This window comes from Labrus mixtus, chromosome 15 (genome assembly GCF_963584025.1).
Source record: "Labrus mixtus chromosome 15, fLabMix1.1, whole genome shotgun sequence".
Taxonomy (NCBI): Eukaryota; Metazoa; Chordata; class Actinopteri; order Labriformes; family Labridae; genus Labrus; species Labrus mixtus.
Window position 1 is genome coordinate 16,453,397 of NC_083626.1, and position 20,000 is coordinate 16,473,396.

The 20,000-nt window shown below is 40.3% G+C and overlaps 1 protein-coding gene across 2 annotated transcripts in view; it reads left to right on the plus strand.

Annotated features, from left to right (window-relative positions):
- Nucleotides 1-18,344, plus strand: part of cacna2d3a (calcium channel, voltage-dependent, alpha 2/delta subunit 3a) — a 113,673-nt gene extending 95,329 nt beyond the window's left edge. For both annotated transcript variants that reach the window (XM_061056889.1, XM_061056890.1), the window contains 11 exons: nt 3,120-3,181; nt 3,441-3,485; nt 3,579-3,641; nt 5,055-5,125; nt 7,745-7,820; nt 7,930-7,982; nt 9,540-9,595; nt 12,070-12,184; nt 16,336-16,448; nt 17,475-17,557; nt 17,689-18,344. In XM_061056889.1, the coding sequence (XP_060912872.1) occupies nt 3,120-3,181; nt 3,441-3,485; nt 3,579-3,641; nt 5,055-5,125; nt 7,745-7,820; nt 7,930-7,982; nt 9,540-9,595; nt 12,070-12,184; nt 16,336-16,448; nt 17,475-17,557; nt 17,689-17,781 (830 nt within the window). In that variant the 3' untranslated portion in view covers nt 17,782-18,344. The remainder of the gene's footprint in view (nt 1-3,119; nt 3,182-3,440; nt 3,486-3,578; nt 3,642-5,054; nt 5,126-7,744; nt 7,821-7,929; nt 7,983-9,539; nt 9,596-12,069; nt 12,185-16,335; nt 16,449-17,474; nt 17,558-17,688) is intronic.
- The last annotated feature ends 1,656 nt before the right edge of the window (nt 18,345-20,000 follow it).

Sequence of the window (20,000 nt, forward strand, 5' to 3'; positions counted from 1 at the left end):
TCCTCTTACCAGACATCATTTTTTATCATCATGTGCATCTCTGACGCATTTAAAGCTTGTGGCATTACAGCCTTAAGGGCAAATTACAAATGTGTTTTGCATGCCTTGTGACTCGTTCAGAGGACATTTTGAAAAAAATACTTTCACAATAACCTCATTCTCTTAAGTGGATTTTGCAACAGCAAATCTCCATCCTTTAGCTTATCTAAACAAGAATGCACAGGCAGGAGAGGTCAGTGGAGCCTAAGTCTTGTGGACGGATGGCATCCTTAACAACAGCTCATGCTTTGAATGTTGCTCAGCATCCTGAAGCTATCTGCCCCTGCAAAATGCATGACCACATTTGCAAATCACTACATCTCCCAGACAGCTCTGTGTATGTGACACTTGTTTGTGAGTTAATAAGTGTCCTAGAGGTGATTATCTGTCATTGAGATTTGAATTTAAGCCTAAAAACTAAAATCCACACCTACATGCTGTATGGTTGGCCTTGCTACAGTCTGTTCAAAAGCACACACATACACACACTCGTGTACACCCTCGCGCTGACAGTTGTACATGCATATACAGTCCTTATTAGAATCCCAAGTACCTGTAGGATTTAAAGCGGTTGTCATCTCTCCCTGCCTGGGATAGCGCTGATAGCAGATTGGTGATGTGGTGGATTTGGAGAGGATTTTACGTCTCCTCATCATTGGACTCATAAACCCAGCTCAGAGCATAAATAGCCCCAAGTTCTTAAATCATACCTAGGGAAATTAAATGTTCCCCCGTAGTACAGAAAATTCCCGAGCATTAGTGAGACGGATTTGGGCTTTTGTCTTTTCATCCTGAGCCGACTCCCATTTAACGGCCAACATGAGTGCACCTCTGACATCTAATACTTTTCTCCTCTACTGCTCATATTGGATTTTTATTTCCATGAATTATTTCCCCTGCTGAACAGATCCCGTATAATATTATTCCTTTCATTTTTAGTTTAAATTACAAATGCACCATTCATATTTTAGATGAGGTGTGTTTTCACTTTTTTTAACGCTTTGTTTTATTTGAATGTTTCATGTGTCGGAGTACAGGATATTAACATTTGACAGCTTAATTTGACCTTCTCCGGCACTATTCCTTTGTTGTTACAGCTTTTTCAAGATGATCCTGTATCTTTTATTATCTTAATGATGTATGTTCTCCCCTGGTTTTGCACCATGTGTGTTTCCATTGCTGTTGCCCAGCATCTTAAATTAGCCCGTCCCCCTGGGTTTTCCATGTGGGTGTGGAAATGGTGGGCTGCTGAAAGGATCTGGCAAAGCTTATGACGGGATAATCTGCACCTGTTCCTCTGGGCAAGGGGCTAAAACAGGCCACAGCAGTTCCCCTCTGCACTTCCAAAATCATGCAAATGCAAAATTACACTGCAAGAAGTGCAAAGCCAGTGGAATATTTCTTACTGATACTGTAGGAGCCATGTTTAGGAAGTGCAAAACACAAATTCTTCCAGCAGGTGTCGCCTTTAGGTTAAGGTGAAACTCTATATAGGTAGGAACTATCACTGGAGTGTCAGGTGTTGCTAGACGGGGAGCAATTACACTTTTTTGACCGCTGTACGCCACACTATGAGGTAACAGAGTGAATGTGAATGGAAATGTCTGCATTATTATTATTTGAACATCGCACATGTGACATTAATCAAGACAACGATGGAATGACAAATAAATATTTCTAAAAAAAAAAGATCTTATTTTGCATTCTTACGCTCAGGACCAAAGCCGGCAAGCGTGTCAATTATTAGGCTAGATTAGCCCGTCTATGTAGCCCCTCAGTGGCTTTAAGTTTTAGACTTGAGATACGTTGAGGGTATTCTTGTTAAAATGAGCTATCGATCTAGTAATAGGCACTTTGTGTAGCCAGGGCTGAGATGCTCTTTTAATAATGCAGGCATCACATTTTCAGCAACAAAAAAAGGTTTGGTCTTGGACCATGATAAATTCCATTTTATTATTATCAAATTTGTTTTATTGCAGCCTGGAGGCAACTTTGCCCAATACATTAACATGTATTTCTTTCTGGTGCATTTTGCATGTATGCATGCATGAAACTTTATCACTTTCTTCTCCACTATGCCTCTGCAAGATTCTTTGTATAAGGTCCAGATTTTGATGTGATTGTTAAACATATTTTCTTTATTATTATACATTCCCCTTCCCTACGTATAAAATCCCATCCTACAATTGACGTGTACATAATTTAATAATATTCATTACATTTCGTTTTATACATTTTTTTTATATTATCAGCTACAGTAGATACATTAAGTAAAACATGTTGTCCAATCAGTGTATCTGTCTTATTTCCACGTTACCACATTATAAATCCATCCAAATGCAGCACTCTCTTCCATTTGATACCCTCATCTTTTCTTCATTTGGATAAAAATTGTGTTTTTGCTCTGGGGTAGATTTAAAGACCCCTAAACGCATGGCAACCCCCCACTGAGACAAAGCTAGGTTCCTCTGAGTCTTAGTAGCTGGGGGTAGTGGGAGAAGAGGATGATGAGGAGAGGGGCCTGGGGTGTTAAAGCTTGTGGTGAATGTGTCAATCTTTCCTCAGCTAACTAAAAAAAATCTGAAATGTTTAATGTCGGGGACTGGGATTTTTCCAGGCGAGGAATTCTGGTCAGATCTGTGCATTTAGGGACCTGCCGTGATGAGGCTTTTGGATGTGAGGGGTTCTGTATACCAGCTCTGGAAATAGCTGTGTGGAAAACAACAGGGAGGCCGACTGAGGAATGGAGGGGATTACGTTTGGTCACAGGGAAAGATGTCTGGTTTAGAAATGTGTGAAACTGCATTTTGAGTGTGGTTGGCTAATCTGAGTGCAATATGTGTGCAGAAAGTAGGGCATGACATAAACACAGCCTTCCAGAAAATAAAGGAAAACACTTTTAATTTGCTTTCATGGAAATGTAGTTGATGGGGATTCATGAAAAGATGCACTGTGACTCTGTGCATTTATATTGAATCACTCTCTTGTCATTTGGACGACTGTAATAAAGAGCATTCTTTCTCTAACTTAAATACACAGAACACATGTCCTGTTGTGACTGCATTGTCTCTCTCTTTTAGCTGTTGGCATCCAGATGAAACTGGAGTTCTTCCAGAAGAAGTTCTGGACAGCCAGCAGACAGGTGTGTATGCACAAACGCACAACTTGCATGTGTCATATTCAAAACGACTTTGTTGTAACTCCTAGATATTAAGCTACGACTGTATTGCACATTTATTTCATAAATTATTTGACTTATTTTGGTAAAACTTTTTTATTAGGGAATCATTTAGGAAGGTGATTACAGCTGACAAAGCTGCTCTGTGTTCTTAACCAAACCATTTTAATATTTGCTTAGACGACCAGGTCCAGTGTGCTGATGTCTTTTTTTAATCTCACAGTGTGCAGCATTAGATGGAAAATGCTCCATAAGCTGTGATGATGAGGTCAGTCAGCTTTTATATTCCTGATAAAATAAAAACAATGTGGTCTCTTTTGCTCATTGCAATTGCTTTAACACTTTGCCTTTTATTTAACAGGACATTAACTGCTACCTCATCGACAACAACGGCTTCGTTCTGGTAGCAGAGGACTATACTCTGGTAAGACATCAGATGCACATGGTCTGCACTTACAGAGCCAGAGTACAGCAGAAACAGCAAAAAGGATGCATCAAAGTCAGTTTCAAAGAAGTCTTTGTTGGATTTGAGTCTGTTATTTCGTTTAGTTTTGTATTTCTTGTGGACATTCTTGCCTTTATATGATTGTACTGCTGAAGACAGACAGAAAATGTTTGGAGGGGAGAGTGGAGGATGACATGCAGCAAAGGGCCGAGGTCTGATTCAAACCCACAATTTCTGTGATGAGGGCTACAGCCTCTCTACATGAGCCGTGCATCATCCACTAATCCAAACCGGTGCCCTGTTCTTTAAAGTTTAGCTGAAGAAGGGCCATTTGCCACATCCTACTAGCATGTCACCAACATCATAAAGCTACACAATGGCTTTTGTGCCAAGTGTGAGTTTACCATTTATATCAAGACAAGAAAAATGTAATGTGGAAATCCAAGTGTAAAGTTTCATTCTATATCTTTTGCTGTTACATAATTGTGTCCTGTGTCTCATGCATACTGTTTGGACTGCTCTCAAGGAGACGTGCTGCTGCCCTAGCATATACCCTCTGCTTAGCTGTCACCAGACATGCTGTCACTCCAGCTTTGGCTCATCTAGGAGCCAGTCCGCTGGCTGTCACTGCCCTTCCCTCGCTCTGCATGTTCTTTTCACGTTCCTCTCACTCGTTGGCTCCTTTTCTTTATTCGATCGTAATTTGAAGGTGATCAAACATTTAAGGGCCCCACTAGTCATGTCTAATTTTGGTTAACAGTAAAAATGTAAACAAATCAATCAATTTTTTTCTATATAGTACCAAATTAACATAACTGTTATTTCATGAAACCTAACATAAAGAGCAGCAGACTGTACTCTGTTGGCAAAAATATTTACTGTGACCCAGCATCCATCTCCTATGAGTATGGAAAAAATTTCCTTTTAACAGGCAGAAACCTCGAAGAGGCAGATTCATTGGTGGATAGCCATCTTTTACGAACGGTTGGGATGGAACATAAAAAAATAAAATCCCTACACATTTTGAATTGGAGCAGTCTTGAGTCTGTCCAGGTCAGCAGCAAAATACCAGGAACTGCTCCGAATGATTGTGCAATGTGATCAGGGCTTTTTCGTTCCAACCATTCCGAATGCAACTGTAAGGTTTTATCCTTCGTTCTGTTCTGAATATGTGTTTTTAAATTGATCACTTGGCAGAAGGATGAGGTCGCATGTTTTAGGGTTTCATTTATGCTGTTTTTTTCCCATCAAATGTGATCTGGACTTTGCAAATGTCACATTTTTTACCTTTCAAAGCTTCTTCTATTATAAAAAAACACAGAAAAACGCAGATATCTGCTTAACATGCACATTTTGTATGACTTGCATCAATCTATTTCTCTTGTTTCTCAGACAGGGAAGTTTTTCGGAGAAGCAGAGGGAGCTGTAATGAGTAAGCTTCTGCAGATGGGCTCTTTCAAGAGGTAAGTCACCTGTTTGAAAGTGCATGTGTAAGTGTGTTAACGTCTTTATGCCAGCACATGTATGTACTACATGCCATGTACTTCACTTGTATGTATCTCTGTTATGACGCCAATGTGGAAGTGCAAAATCCTGCAGTTTGTCAAAGTGTCCACTTGAGGCTGGCTGCAGAAGCACCACAATGCACATACACACCCATTTAAAAAAGCTGTTTTTTACAGTAGAAATAAACATGTTGACAGCCTGGTTCAAAATAAGAAATAGTCTGTCTTAGCTCATGTCTCTATCAGCACACACTTTACAGCAGAGGCATTTTTTGATAACTCATCTATTGTGATTTTATGAAGAATACATGTTATTCACAATAAGGCTCGTAGCTGACCTGACTGAGGGGCGGGCGCTGTGTAGCTCTTTGTCAGGAGGCGTCAGCTCCAGCTCCTTAGCCTGATGTTAGGTTGACTAAAAATAGGTTAAGACAGCATTTCCAGCATGGCGACCGCCATCGACAGGCTTCCAAAGCCCCCTGCAGTTACAGATGAGTGAAGTCACTCAGTCTTCGTCCATTAATATTTACAGTCTATGGTGTAAATGTACAGTATGTGCATAACACCAGGAAGGCTACATAATGAGAGCATGTCTCGTCTTGTGATGACAGCTCTTCACTTGGCCAATCCTGTTGAGCTATTCAGCGCTGAACTCCGACCCCTGGCTCAGCAGAGTTCTCCATTCGGGGATTAAAGCAAATCTTTTCCTGAAATGAAAGCATTAGGAGAAACTCGAAATCACACATGCACACAAAACACGCACACACGCACACACACACACACACACACACCTAGACACGTCACCCATACTCTGCATGTCATAGAGCTGTGTCTCCTGGAAAATGGCATGAGCAGTGGGTGGCGCCTTTCTGCGATTAATTCGGAAATGTAACCCAGGAGAATATCTTTCCTTGAATTAGCAGAGATGCAGACACAGACAGACACAGATTGTAGTTTGACTGTGGAACTAGTACGATATATAATTTATGGAGTCTTTAGATAACCCGAGTGCAAGGTAAACTTTAAATTTGGAGTACTCATAGGCTTACAGACCTATTTCCAACACCTTATTAAGACATTACCCAGAAGTCCCTGCTGCTGTTGGGAAGCGGGTAAGAACATTTTAAACGAATGTCTCAAAGCATAAAAATCAGTGACAAATCATCACACAAGCAGACAACTACGCCTGTTTATCAGAAGGATGGACTTCTAAACGCTGACAGCAAATGCTTTGAAGTCCCACTCATAAAAACAAAGCCGCTCACAAGCTCTTTCACTGCATCTTTAAAATCGTGTGATGATGGATTGTTGAAAAATGAGCACAAAACATGATGAATGAAAAGTATTTCTCGTGTCGATTAAGTAATAGAGCTTCTAGATCGTAACATGAATAAATCTGTCGTAACTCAGTGCCATCTCTGGGGAATTAATGCTCATGACAACAGCATCATTTTCTGTCATGATTAAAAAAAAATAGAGGCAGATTTTTTAAGTGCACCACTTAAAAGTCGAAATAAGCCGCCAGCTTGGATTTATGAGTCAGCATCGAGGCTGCAGATGAAGACAAATGCAGACAAATTATTTTCTGTTTCTTTTGGATTATCCATCTTTATAAACGAGCAATAGAAAGAGAGATCAATAAAAAAAAAAGAGATGTTATGCTCCCATGAAAAGAAAAACGAATGAATAGCTCTCTCACATGCTTATGCAGTAATCACACATCTGTGCAAACACACACACACACACACACACACACACACACACACACACACACACCCACACACAAATATGACATTGGTCTAAGTTTGCTGCTAACACCATTACTTGGCCCGGCTTAGCACTAATTGGTTCCTGGCGGTGTGTTGGAGCTATGTGTCACTGTTGCTGTGACTTGAGGTTTGAACATCGCCCAGAGCTGTGGATAGACTGAACCCACTCACACATCAAACACACACACACTCACTCACACACACACACACACACACACACACACACACAAAGTATCCTCAAGTATACAGGAACTTGTCCACAGGCTATGAGAGAGAGTGTCCAGTGTGTAGACGTCTGTGTGCGCAAGTGTGTGTTAGGAATCCCTTCAATAACCTCGCCCAGACAGAGCCAGACCTCACACCCTGAGGGTCCGCTAAGCCCTTAAATCCTCTGATATCCCCTCCAATATCCCCAAATCATCTACACTCACACACACACCCACCTTCCTACATCGCTTTGAGGAACCTCAAGGGAAGCTCTCAGCTTTCACTTGCTTTCCCTTTCCCGTTCTTGCCACATCCATCCAATATATCATGCGCAGGTAAAGCAGCGGCTAAAGCAGAGGTGGGATCTGTCCTTCCTGCTCCCACACAGCTGTCGAGCAGACCCCGCAGGCTTGTAATAGAAGAGATAAAGTGTGAAACAGGACTTATCTCACCTTATCTGGGCTTTATCTTCACAATAAATGTATTACTTTTAAGAAGTTAAATAGATATGAAACATTCTCTCCTACTTTGCCTGACTCTATCTCTATTTGTGATCTGTGTCTCACACGCTGCACTCATGTTTCTATCTTTATCTACTCAGGGTCACTTTGTATGACTACCAGGCTCTGTGCTGGGTTTTTTCAGAAAGTAGTGATAGTGGACACACACTGTTGGATGTGAGTACTGCATTTTTGCTCACAAGAAAAATTGGCGTTATACAGTATTTGATGGGTTTTAGCATCTAAAAATGTCCCCCCCCCCCCCCCCCTTTTCTTCCCCTTTTAGCCATATTTTGCTGTGTTCACAGCTGTAAAGTGGATCCTGACTGAGCTTGTCATGTAAGACTTCTGTGTCCGTGTATGTGTCTTCTGTCTGTTTGTAAATAACAAACACTCTATGTACTTTTAAGCACTCATATGTTGCCCATTTCTTCAGATGAGGTCGTGTTTGTTACTATATGTAAACTGCATGTTTGTTTACTAGTTCCTCCACATGTATGTCCACATGATCGTCAGTGATCATAAGCAGTAATGGCTACCTGATGTTTCCTGTGATGCCATGTTGTGGTTGCAGAGTCTGTCTGGGTGGTCTGTTACCACCACAGTGCATCATGGGAACACTGAGTTGTCAGTTCTAATTTTAAGGACTGTTTTTTTTGTGTCCCTGAGACATTAGTGATCTTTCTATTTATGTGTTTTGTTTTTAGTCTTTGCTTTTCTTCATTTGAGTTGAGATGTTTATTAATCCTATATCATATCAGAGGGAAAATATGTAAGATTAGGTTTAAATTTTTTTTTTTTACAGCCATCACTATAGGAAAATATATTGTTAAAAAAATGCGAATACTAAGCAATAGGGAAACAGTGTAGAGCCCTTGAAAGCATCATCTTCGTCATTTAAGCACCTAAAATGTACATACAAGAATGTTACGATCCTTTATTCAATCAACTGTTTAGTTCTGTTTTTGTGTTGTTGTTTTTTTCTCTTTGTTTTTTGTTTTCTGTCATGTGCTCTGTTAAATATATTTTCTGTATACTGTTCATTTCTGTATTCAAGGATCCCCTCGAAAACGAGATGTCACATCTCAAGGGGTTATTCCTAATAAAGAATTTCAAAATAAATCTGTCATCATAAAAGGTACTATATTTGTGGTACATTTTGTATTTATTTACATTTGGTTTATTTGTATATTTAGTCTTTTAGTATTTTTTGAAAATTACTAAACTAAAATGTATTTTTATTACATTTCACTGATTTCAGCTTTAACTTTGAAAATCCCACACTATATGGATCATTTATTCAACAAACTGTCTTACCTGAAAAACTGAAAGGAGGGCATCAGACCAAATGATCTGCACTCTCACAACATTTTTATGACAAGATAAGGAAATCAAAAGGGCTATTTAACAAGGAGACTCTTTAACTGACATAAAAAACTTCCCACAGACTGAAGTGAAGAGAAGACTTGAGAGTGTTTACCAAATTTACTTTAAAAACGTCAGATGGAGCTCCAGCTTGCATGGTCTTAGTCAATATTTAACTGTCATTTCTTGAGAAAGCTTTTCACGATTTATTTCATCGAAATACTTTGAGGCAGAAGAAGCAAATAAAATAAGACAGAACTTTTTTTTTCAGTCACAGAACTGTGACTAGGATAGGTGCCAATAAGCAAAGATTCTTATCTGTAAGCAAAGATTCATATCTGCGCCATGGTTTCTTTTGAAGCAGAATCCATCATCTGTTGTGTAAATAAACAGTTTGCCCAACTCGAGCCCTTGAGAGACGTGTATCCTGTATGGATAAATGTCTGGAATGCAGTGTAGAGTGTCGCAGTTTGTATTATATAATGGTATATTAGTGTGTGTTGGTATGATCGATTTCTTCTCCACGTTTAGATTCCTGGTGGAGTTTAACTTTTACAGCTGGTGGCACTCTGACCTCACAGCGAAAGGTAAGACACACTCTGCATGTTCTCTCTCTCTCTCTCTCCTGCATTCATAAAGTATACAGCCTAAATTGTTATTGTCAAAATAAACAAAAAAAGTTTATTTATATTACAAATAAGAAAAGGATTTGTGCATGAACTCACGGCTGTTTCTTATGAACTGTAAGAGCTGCTCAAATGGCCTGCCGTGTTTTCCTGAAATGTCCGCAGAAGTTGAAAATACTTTGTAGCTTGTGGGTTGTATGAGACGCATAAAGTGCTCCGTAATGAGCATCCTGAAAAATGTTCCACAGCAAATACTTATAATACATCTAGAAGTTGAATCAGGATTATCATTCGTAATGTACTGTTCATTTGCTTAATTTGGGATGTTTGTTTGCACTTTTTGTAGGATTAGAAGCATCCTGGAATCTAATTATGTTAGCAAATTAATTTTGACATCTTAACAGTCACTTATCTGCAGCAGCATCCATTACATGTTTTTTTAACATATGAAATGGGTCTATGTCGTTCTGTTTTACTTAAAAAAAATAAGGATGTGTTATTTGCCAAACATTGATTTTTTATTTAGTTAACCTATTTGTTTTTTTAAAAGTACCTAAACGTTATATCCAGGACAACAGCTCAGTATTGTGTTGTCTTTGTGATTGTTGTTGCTCTAAATATCTTATTCATACAAAGGGGACCATTCTTTTCATTGGATGTCTACGCTACTTTAATTTTTTTATTTCTGTCTCAAAAGAAGAATCCAAAAATGAAAACGGACGCTGACCAACACTCTGTTTTTCATCCTTCTGCTTGAGTTCATTGCATACAGAATAAACAACCAGTGTCCTCAGCACTGACCTCCTCTCTCTCTCTCTCTCTCTCCTCACCCTCTCCCCTCCACTTCCTCTGAGTCAGTGTGACCACTGCTGGAAAAACAGAATAAAGACACACAATCCAAAACCTAAAAGTAAAAATGGCAGAACATGAGATTACCTCAAGTGACCTCAGTGTGTGTGTGTGTGTGTGTGTGTGTGTGTGTGTGTGTGTGTGTGTGTGTGTGTGTGTGTGTGTGTGTGTGTGTGTGTGTGTGTGTCCAGAGGGGGTTATATACTTGATGGTTTTATGATCAGTAGGGATGTGTGTCATATTGGTGGTGGTTGGAAGTAATATCCGCTTTGTAACAGGAGAAAAAAGTCCTCCGTCTCTCTATATTTTCTTTCTCTTCTCTTCTTCTCTGGTTTTGTGTCTTTACTTTCTTGTTCTGTCTCACTTTCTTCCACAAACGCACGCACATTCTCACATTTTTAAAGCCAAGCTATGCATTCTATGTTTCCTCACGCTTTATTGAGTGCTGGATACTGTTCGCCCATTTGAAATTAAAGCCTCACCAAGTAGCATCACAATTTAGTATTCATTTTAGCCAAAACTAATATGAAAATATTTTGTACGTGAGCTTAGAGAGAGGAGAGAGAGAAAAGAACCGCAAAATGAAAGTCTATAAAATGTTTTCCTTGCGCACGCTTATCCAGAACGAAGTGAAGCTGGGCATCGCTGCTCGCCAAACATTCGAGACAATTTCACAGCTGGCTGGCCTCAGGTCTTAGCAGCACTTTCTCTATCTTTTTTTACAATAGAGACACAGGCCTGTGACACTCTGCTGAAACACCCCAATTTAGCAGTCCGTAACCCAATCTACACAGCCTCTCGAGTTGAACTAATCCCAGGCATTTATACATGTAGGCTGTGTAACTAACGTGCATGCATATTTACGTCTGCACATTAAATTTTTATTTTTTTCACACAATAATGCGACACTGCTGAACACCAGTAATTAAAACACTCCATTCAAATCCCTCACATAATCCCCCCGTCTGAAGAAAACTAGGTGTGAGGTAAAATATTTGCTTATAAAACAAGTGCTTATTTTTTATTTGCCTATTTATATTATGCTAATTTAAATACATAAGTCGCTTTTTTTTAAGAATGCATTAAATCATGTTGGCAAATATATATGATTGTTTTTTTTATATATATATATATATATATATATATATATATATATATATATACTGCAGTGATGTCAAAAACCTCTGGGTGGCAGGAGAGTTCAAGCTATGCTGCATAAAATGCCAGCCTAGAATTATACTAGAAATGTGTCCCAAAGTGAAAGGCAGCTCTGGTTCTGAAAAGCTGCTTTATTTCAAACTTCTATATTTGCAAGGATGTGGTATGTTTGCTTACTTATCTTTTTGCAAAGCTATTTTGAACATGTATTTGACTTTGACATGGATGTTCCATCACTTTCTCACTCAATTTATTTTTCTCTTGCTCTGTTTCTATCTCTCTTTCTCTCTGCCCATCTCTCTCTCGCTCTGTCCATCACTCTCCCCCTCTCCCTCCTACTGTCTCTCTTTCTCTCTATCTCTCTCTTTCCATCTCTATCTCTCTCTCTCTCTCTCTCTCTGTCCATCTCTCTCTCTCTCTCTCTCCAGCTCAGAGGATGGGCCGGTCCATGCAGGTACCGTGTGACACAGAGTACCCAGCCTTCATCTCAGAGAGAACCATCAAAGAGAACACCGGCAACCTTGACTGTGATGGATGTATCAAGTATGACAAACACACACACACGCTACATAAAACACATGTGAACACACGTTAAAAATATGCAAACTGTCGAAACGTCTACTTTTGAATGAAGCACATTGGAGATCGGTTAGCCACTACGCTCTGTAAAATTAAGCAAAACAATTAAAAAATAAATAAGCCTGTTAGCTCTCATCCCGGCAGGATATTCTTATCTGCATAATCCCGGATAATGGGAAACACATTGAAATCATTTGTTGTCTGTTGAAGACACTTCTATCCTGGCAGTGCATTAGAAACACACACACACACACACACACACACACACACACACACAGACACACACTCTCTACTGTGGCAGTTTGAAATACGAGGCATTTAGATGAGGGAGAGAGGTGAAAAAAAAGGCTTCCTTTAAAAATGGGAAAATGAGTGTGGTCCCCATTAACAATTTGGGCTTTTCTGTCAGGCAATTGTGGGGTGTTCTCTGGATCCCTCCGTAGGGCCCTTCATTGCTCCCAGCTGTGGAGCTGCCAGGGAAGCTCAGAATCCTGTGTGTGTGTGTGTGTGTGTGTGTGTGTGTGTGTGTGTGTGTGTGTGTGTGTGTGTGTGTGTGTGTGTGTGTGTGTGTGTGTGTGTGTGTGTGTGTGTGTGTGTGTGTGTGTGTGTGGTCAGCAGGGTAACCACTGCCCTGGGTGCTAGGAGTAGAATGTGGTAGGGGATTCATTCAGACCCCCATCAAACACACACACACACACACACACTAGCTGTTTCTCACACACTCACAGCACACACACACAACAAAAGAGCTCGCTTTAGAGAAGAATGGTCTCATCCTCGATGATGACACCAGCGCTGGGATTAGCGGGCAGGGCTGCGTGCTCTGAGCAACATGCCTTCAAATAAATCTTTTTTAGAGCACAATGAATTCGACAAAGTGAAATGGAGCTTTTATTTGGGGTATATGGAATTTTATTGCTCATATTAGTAATAGAGGATATTGGTGATAAACATCTGTTTCACATTACAGGCTGACTGAGGCCTTCTCTCATATTTTCATCAGGAAACGTGTGTATGTGTTTTATGCTTTAGGAAACAAAAACCCTTAGCTCTTGCCTTTTAAACCTCTCTTTACTGTACTATGACTATGTGTGTGCATGATGTCCTTATTTGTGTTTGTCCATTACTTCCTGATGGGTTCGACTGAGTGTCAGCGCACGAAACAATGAACTTATATATATCATATATAATGGCTTAAGTGCTCCTATAGAATGACTCAACCTCCATTTATGCCCTGCCAGCTTCTCCTCACTGTAACATGAGATTTAGGACAAAGACTGTGTCATGTCTCGAACCAGAAAGGTCTTCAAGGGGACTATTAGCCACAATACTCACAGCCATATATCTTCAGACTCCAAACACTCCTTCATTACGCTCTGGGCCATCCTGAAAGAGAGAGGTTCAAAGCTGCAGTGAGCTACAGCCTCAGAGCGGCAGTCAGACGGTTAGACGTGGTTTCATCTGTTAGAGATGCTTAAAATGCATCTGTGTCTCTATGTGAATGACAAGAATAATGCTACATAGCAAAAGCTTATGATTCGTGTTCCTGGCACAAGTATTCAAAAAGATTTGAATGTATTTTGCTGAGCATATAAGAAAATAAAGTACTCAAAAACAAGTAAAAGAATGTATATCATATTGCGATCTTTATTTAACAAGCTTTTTATGTGTACTTCATGATTTAGATGAATGTTTTAATATCAGTGATGCTGCTTGAGGTCTGCCTATTTAATGTTAATTATTTAATATGCTAAATTAAGTTTACATTTTTACATTCAAAAGTGTATTGAATTACAATTATTTTAAGTTTTGAATTGAACTTCTCTCCGTGAGCCGTCGGCTTTCAACATTTCTTTGGTTACAAATACTACATTTCACGGCATGTTCCACATTTTTATCTCCTTTTTTCAGTTTCTTGAACTTCTCTTTGACCATGTCACTCAACCTGTACAATCATTTGTTACACGCTCTCAGTTATATTTTGTAACAGGCTACAAGGAGCTACAAAACCTAAAATTCATCATATAATCTCTTCTAATATCCTGCTGAACATGCTTTATATTGGAATCATATAAAAGTGTCAGAAAGTCTAAAAAAAAGAGAGTTCTGGGATCATGCTGCTCGTTTCCCTCAAGAGTAATGAGAGAAATGGAAAAAGAATGACAGCATTGCTCTCAAAAGCCACAAGTCTGTTTGTTGAGGTTTCACTGGGGCAATCTCAGCTCAATGAATTAGTAATTGTTAAATAACACTCAGTAATTATTGGTCAAATTTCCCAATTCTGATGACAGATTTTAAAAAACCATCCAGTGCGTGCAGTTCGGGTTATGGTTAGTTATGCAATGATTAAATCATAGGGAAAATGTGAAGATTCTGTACACGACCGACAGAAATATTACACTTTACCAAAACTGAGCGCACAGTGTTTTGATAGATTCACATTGCTGCTGATTTTCATCAAAAAGCAAGGAACATGTAATGCATAATGGGATGTGAAATATTCTCATTAAAATGAGCTTCAGAAGAGCTGACACTGGATGTGTAAGACTTTTTACTTCATGATAAGAAATTGCTGATAAGCTGCGCTAGTTTCCATCATCTCCAGCTAAAGATTGTGTGATGTGTTTTGACAGGACTTTTACAGGATGACACATTCTTTTGTCTATGCTGAACATGAATCTAACTCTTGATTTATTTCTTCTTTGAATGCCAAGTCTCTCCCGCTCTGTCTCTGTCTCTCTCTGCGGATTGCTCTTTTTCATTTCCTTCTTTCATATTTTGAATGTTTATGAAATAAATTTGGATGTCCTAGTTGTCAGTTGCTTGGTGGGTTAGCTGGCCACCTGAAGCCTCAGCATCAGGACACCACATCAAGAAGAAAGCACGGTGTTGGCCATCTGTGTGTTTGTGAGCGAGAGAGAGAGAGAGAGAGAGAGCGAGAGTATGCTTAAATGTCTCTGTCTTTGAGTCCAAGTGTGCATGTATGTGCAGTGTAGTGCTCCCTTTCCCAGCACCGGGTATGTTCAAGGCCAGCAGCTGTGCTGTCAGGATGTGTTTAAGTCTTTGCTCCTAGAACACTTGCTCTGCTTTCTATCAGCAGGCTGAGCTGGGCCGGCGCTGTGCAGGGGTGAGCACGGATTATTAAACATCAGCAGATACTAATTCACTCTGATTGGAACTGGCTTGGCTTATTTGCTGGTCTGGTTTGGTTGGGTTTGGTTGGTCACAGTGGGATGTGTGTATTAGAGTGCGGTGTGTTGGTGCTACACAGGGATTGGAGGCTGCTTGTGGTTACATTAAATTGGTCATAATATTGAATTAGTAAGTATTGAGATGTTCCTGTAGGTCTGTTTTGCTCTATCAGGTCTCCTGCTCTGCCTCACAAAACTTGAGTGTGGGCGTGTGTGCAGTATTTCTGCATGTGTGTGTGTTCATGCAATCACACATGCGTGTTCTCATACATGTCTGATAAATCTCTCACATTGAACTCGATAAATCTCCCAGCTGCTGCAGAGGAGAGGGAGGCAGAGGAGCAAGAGATAAAGAAAGAAAGGGTGACAGAAAGAAGAGATCATCTTTACGGCCTCTCTTATTCATAAAGCCTATCCTCGCTCGTAAATCACTGGCCAGGAGGCCGAGGCGAGCCCTGATCTCTCAGGCCAGTAAAACACAGTCATGGGAAGCTGTGAGCACAAAAGTGTGGTTCCCATTTGTCTTCCTTTGGATTGTTTTATATCCGGCAACACTTCATTGGCGCTCGCTTTGGATGGGATAAAACAAAGACAAAAGAGAAGGAAGAAGAAGGAATGAGTAAGAGGGCTGAGTCAGAAAAGATAGTGTGTATATTTAACGTGTGTGTGTGTGTGTGTGTTGAGTGAGTCTGTCTTTTTATGTTTATTGACAGCTGGCAACGAGACAAGTCATCTTCTTGACATGCATCTCCTTTTCCGCCGGGGGAGAATGTGAACACTCATAACACAAATCCTCTGACACACAAGCAAATTCACATCATACCCATGTGCCTTGTCTGCTCGCCAATCCAACTCTCAAAGCTCCTTCTTCCTTCCTCATCTTCTTTTTCATCTGTTTCTGGCTGTCTTTGCTGTGATTGGCAGGTCCTTTGTGATCCAGCAGATCCCCAGCAGTAATCTCTTCATGGTGGTGGTGGACAACAAGTGCGACTGCAGCATGTTCGAGCCAATCACCATGGACCCCATCGAAATCATGTATATCCTTCACAGGCCAAAGACTTGAGAAGTGCGGGTGACTTTGATGAAGAGGGTGTACATTTGTATTTCTTTGTATCCTGATTGACAGGAAATGACGCCAGAATTAATTGGATTCAACAGAGGGGCTAAACAGGCATAATTACAACAGCTCCATTTTTTTTTATGGATGCAGAATTTTAAGGGAAATAAATGAAAGCATAAGTAAAGAAATGTTGTTGTTTTTTTTAGGGCAACATCAATGTGTTTTACAGCTGGTGTGTTGCAGGCTTTTCACCCCACTGAGAAAAATAACACTAATACCTTATTATGCTATTTTATTTGGATAAGCCTACTCTCTTTCATGGAGCCAGTGTGTGTCTAGCAATGATAACAAGATGTAAATAGCATGGGGCATGGGGCATGGGGCAAGCTTTGTGGAGTTTGTTTGCCCTCTACCCCCTCAGAGGAGACTGTTGTGAGGGATACAATCTGAAGCCAAAGCTTTGAGACAGATCTCTACCAGAGGTCTGTCTCACAGCGATGTATGTGCATGTGTGTGTGTGTGTGTGTGTGTGTACACTTGGACTGTGTTACACAACATCCTTCTCTGTGATGTGATTCTGATCAATAGCAGACACAGCTCCGACTACAGTCAAACTCAAAAAGAGCTTAGCGCGTCACCACACCACATACACGAGCGAGTTCCTTCTGCAATGTGTGTTTCCCTGAAACTTTATACAGTACAGTCATGCTGTATATACATGTCTGCCACTGTTTATTTTGTTGCAGAGTGCTTACTGTAGAATAAAACCATGCCATTCTGTTGCTATGCAACAGAGAAAATCCATCAAACAAAGGATCTGGGTCTGATTTCTTTGTCCTGCATGCTGAGCCCAAAAGTATTACTGTATCCATAAGAAGCTCTGTCATCAGTGCACCTTTAAAACATGCATGCCTTTCCATTATAAACACTGAAATACAGTTCAGTGGGAAAACACTCTGCAGAGGGTACACATTGTCTATTGTTGCCTTAACTTCAGCTGCACATAATGAATCTCTCAAGTGTGAGAGGTTGAAGATGCAAAAGGACAGGAGGCGCCCGGATTCCTGTCACCCTTTTCACCCAGAGGTAACTGCTCCATGAAAAAACATACACACACAGAGATCAGTCACTTTTAAATTACTTTTTACTTACTGACAAAATATTTCTTCTTTGTTGTTTTATTTGTTGCTCCAAATCTCTCCCCCCTCCCTCTGCAGGAGAACTCCATGGAGTGTGGAGGAGCTGCAGGTCTCTCCTCGTCTCTTGTTGCAACACTGCTGTGCATCCTCCTCGGTCTTTTCTCCAGGTGACCAGAGCTAGCCACGCCTCTCCATCCAAGACTTGACTTGGATCGGCTTGGCTCGGAACGCAAAAGAACAGCAGCGATGCCACAGAAAAAAATCACTCATGCCCCTTTTTACATTGCGCCCAATTCCAACTCACCACCTACAAAGGCCCACGCCCTGAGGAACCCCTCTCAGCAGGCACTTATTTGAAAGGATTGAAAATGGATAGCTGTTTAAATAGTGATCATAAAGGTGCTTTAGCAATATCACAGAAGCTGCACAGAGAGGTTTTCGGGGGCGAAACAAAGCTTTTAGGAAGTAATAATGCTTACAATGCACATCGTAGCTTATAAACTGCACAGGTGACCCTCACACCACTATGTTCAGTCCTTTCAGGTAGCAGCTAAGGGCCGCGGTCCGTAGCTGGGCTTGGAACTGGGCATTAGAGCCACGTAACACCAACTTGTGGAGAGAGACAGGTGCACCTCCCCCCTGGCCAACTCTGATGGCTTTTTATGGACAATAGTGTTTCTGAGGGGAAAAAAAATACTGAAAATGATTAAATGTGGGCCAGGGTTGTAAAGAAATGTTTGTCTAATGATCTTTTTTTCATGATGAGAAAAAAGATGAGTCTATATATATATATAGATATATATATATAGATAGAGATTTAAAAAAAAGTTTATTTATGATTTGCAAGTGATCTCCATAAACTGTGACTATGAGATTTTGAGTCCTCTGACGTGAGTGGTTGTTAATTTTTGAGCTTTGCCTTATTGAAGAATATTGGTCCTGTTTGTGTACTTTTGAAATAAAATGATGTTGAAAATGAATGCTGTTGTTTTAAGGCTCTTAGTGAAGAACAATGGACTTAATATGGAGAAAAAGTTCTCATCTCAATAGCCTGTTCTATTGTTGTTGGCAGTTCTGACTGATAATTACACTTTCTCTTCTTATTGGTTGTCTGTAGGGAACTGTTTGGCTGTTGAGCTCCACATAAGCAAAGATGTGGAACACTACGTGTGTGAATCTTGCGTTTCGTTTCTTCTGTCATTCATGAAAGCCTTTTTCCCCCACGGGGCCTATCCCCCATACAAAGAGACACAACAAAGACCATGACACTGGAATCGAAGGCCAACCACAACTCACATCTGCATTTGCTTAGGAAATTGACACAAACTATGCTTTGACATTTTCTGACAAACAAACACACATGTACATGCAAGAATAGGATTCGTATGTGTTTATGCATGCATTTAGATGAAAACAATAAGCAAAAAAATGACAGAAGTTTTCAGAGTCTCTGTCAGTGCAAGCAGGGGGTCGCTCTGCTGTGGTCCCTGTGCTTGACATCAAACATGCTTCATCTCCTTCTCCTTCCCCACCTTCAAGCCAACTGGTCCTGCTCACCCCCACTTCCTCCTCCGCCTCCTCTTTTGACAAGGTAATGCTCATCGTCCTAGTGGGTCTAATCTGTTCTCTACTGTTTCACTGATCTGGTCCCTTGAGCAACACTGTTTGACTTTAATCATTCCCAGTTATCCTGCTCTCTCTATGCTTCACAGACTCCTCGACTTGCTGGTGGGTCATTTATCACTGCATAATGGGAGTGAAGCTGTTTTGGGTCATGCATCCAATCCGGTCTGTGATTCCTTCCTGTTTGCCAGATGACTTATGGGAAAGTGCATGCAATGTGTGTACGAAAGGGAGACTCGGGGAAAGCAATCTTCTCTCTGGGAAAATTCTACACTGGCATTCCGGTTGCCACCTCGGGGTGCTGTGAGTGATAAATGCTCATCTCTGTTTTCTGTAAGCTGTTCTTTCTACAAACAAGCAGGGGAAACATAACCCTTTGAGATGCTAAAAACACTTTTTTTTTTTTAACCAAATATCTAACTTTGAATTTCTCATACACAGTAGCACATATGAGACGTGGATTCAGCTTGCTGTAAAACAGTAATAAACACTTTTAAATACCTTTTAAAAACAGTCGTAAAAGGAGAAAGAATCAAAGACTGGCACACAAATGTTCAGAAGTGGGAAGAAAAAATGTTTTTAAAAAACGTAATCTTTATTTATATAGCGCCAATTCATAACAAATGTAATCTCAAGACACTTTACTAAAAGTAACAATAACTTTATCTAAAGTTTCTGTGAGGAGTTTTTGCTCTATATGAAACAGAGACTGAAATGACTACTGTATATGACCTAAAAAGAAACTAAACAAGACTATAACATACCAG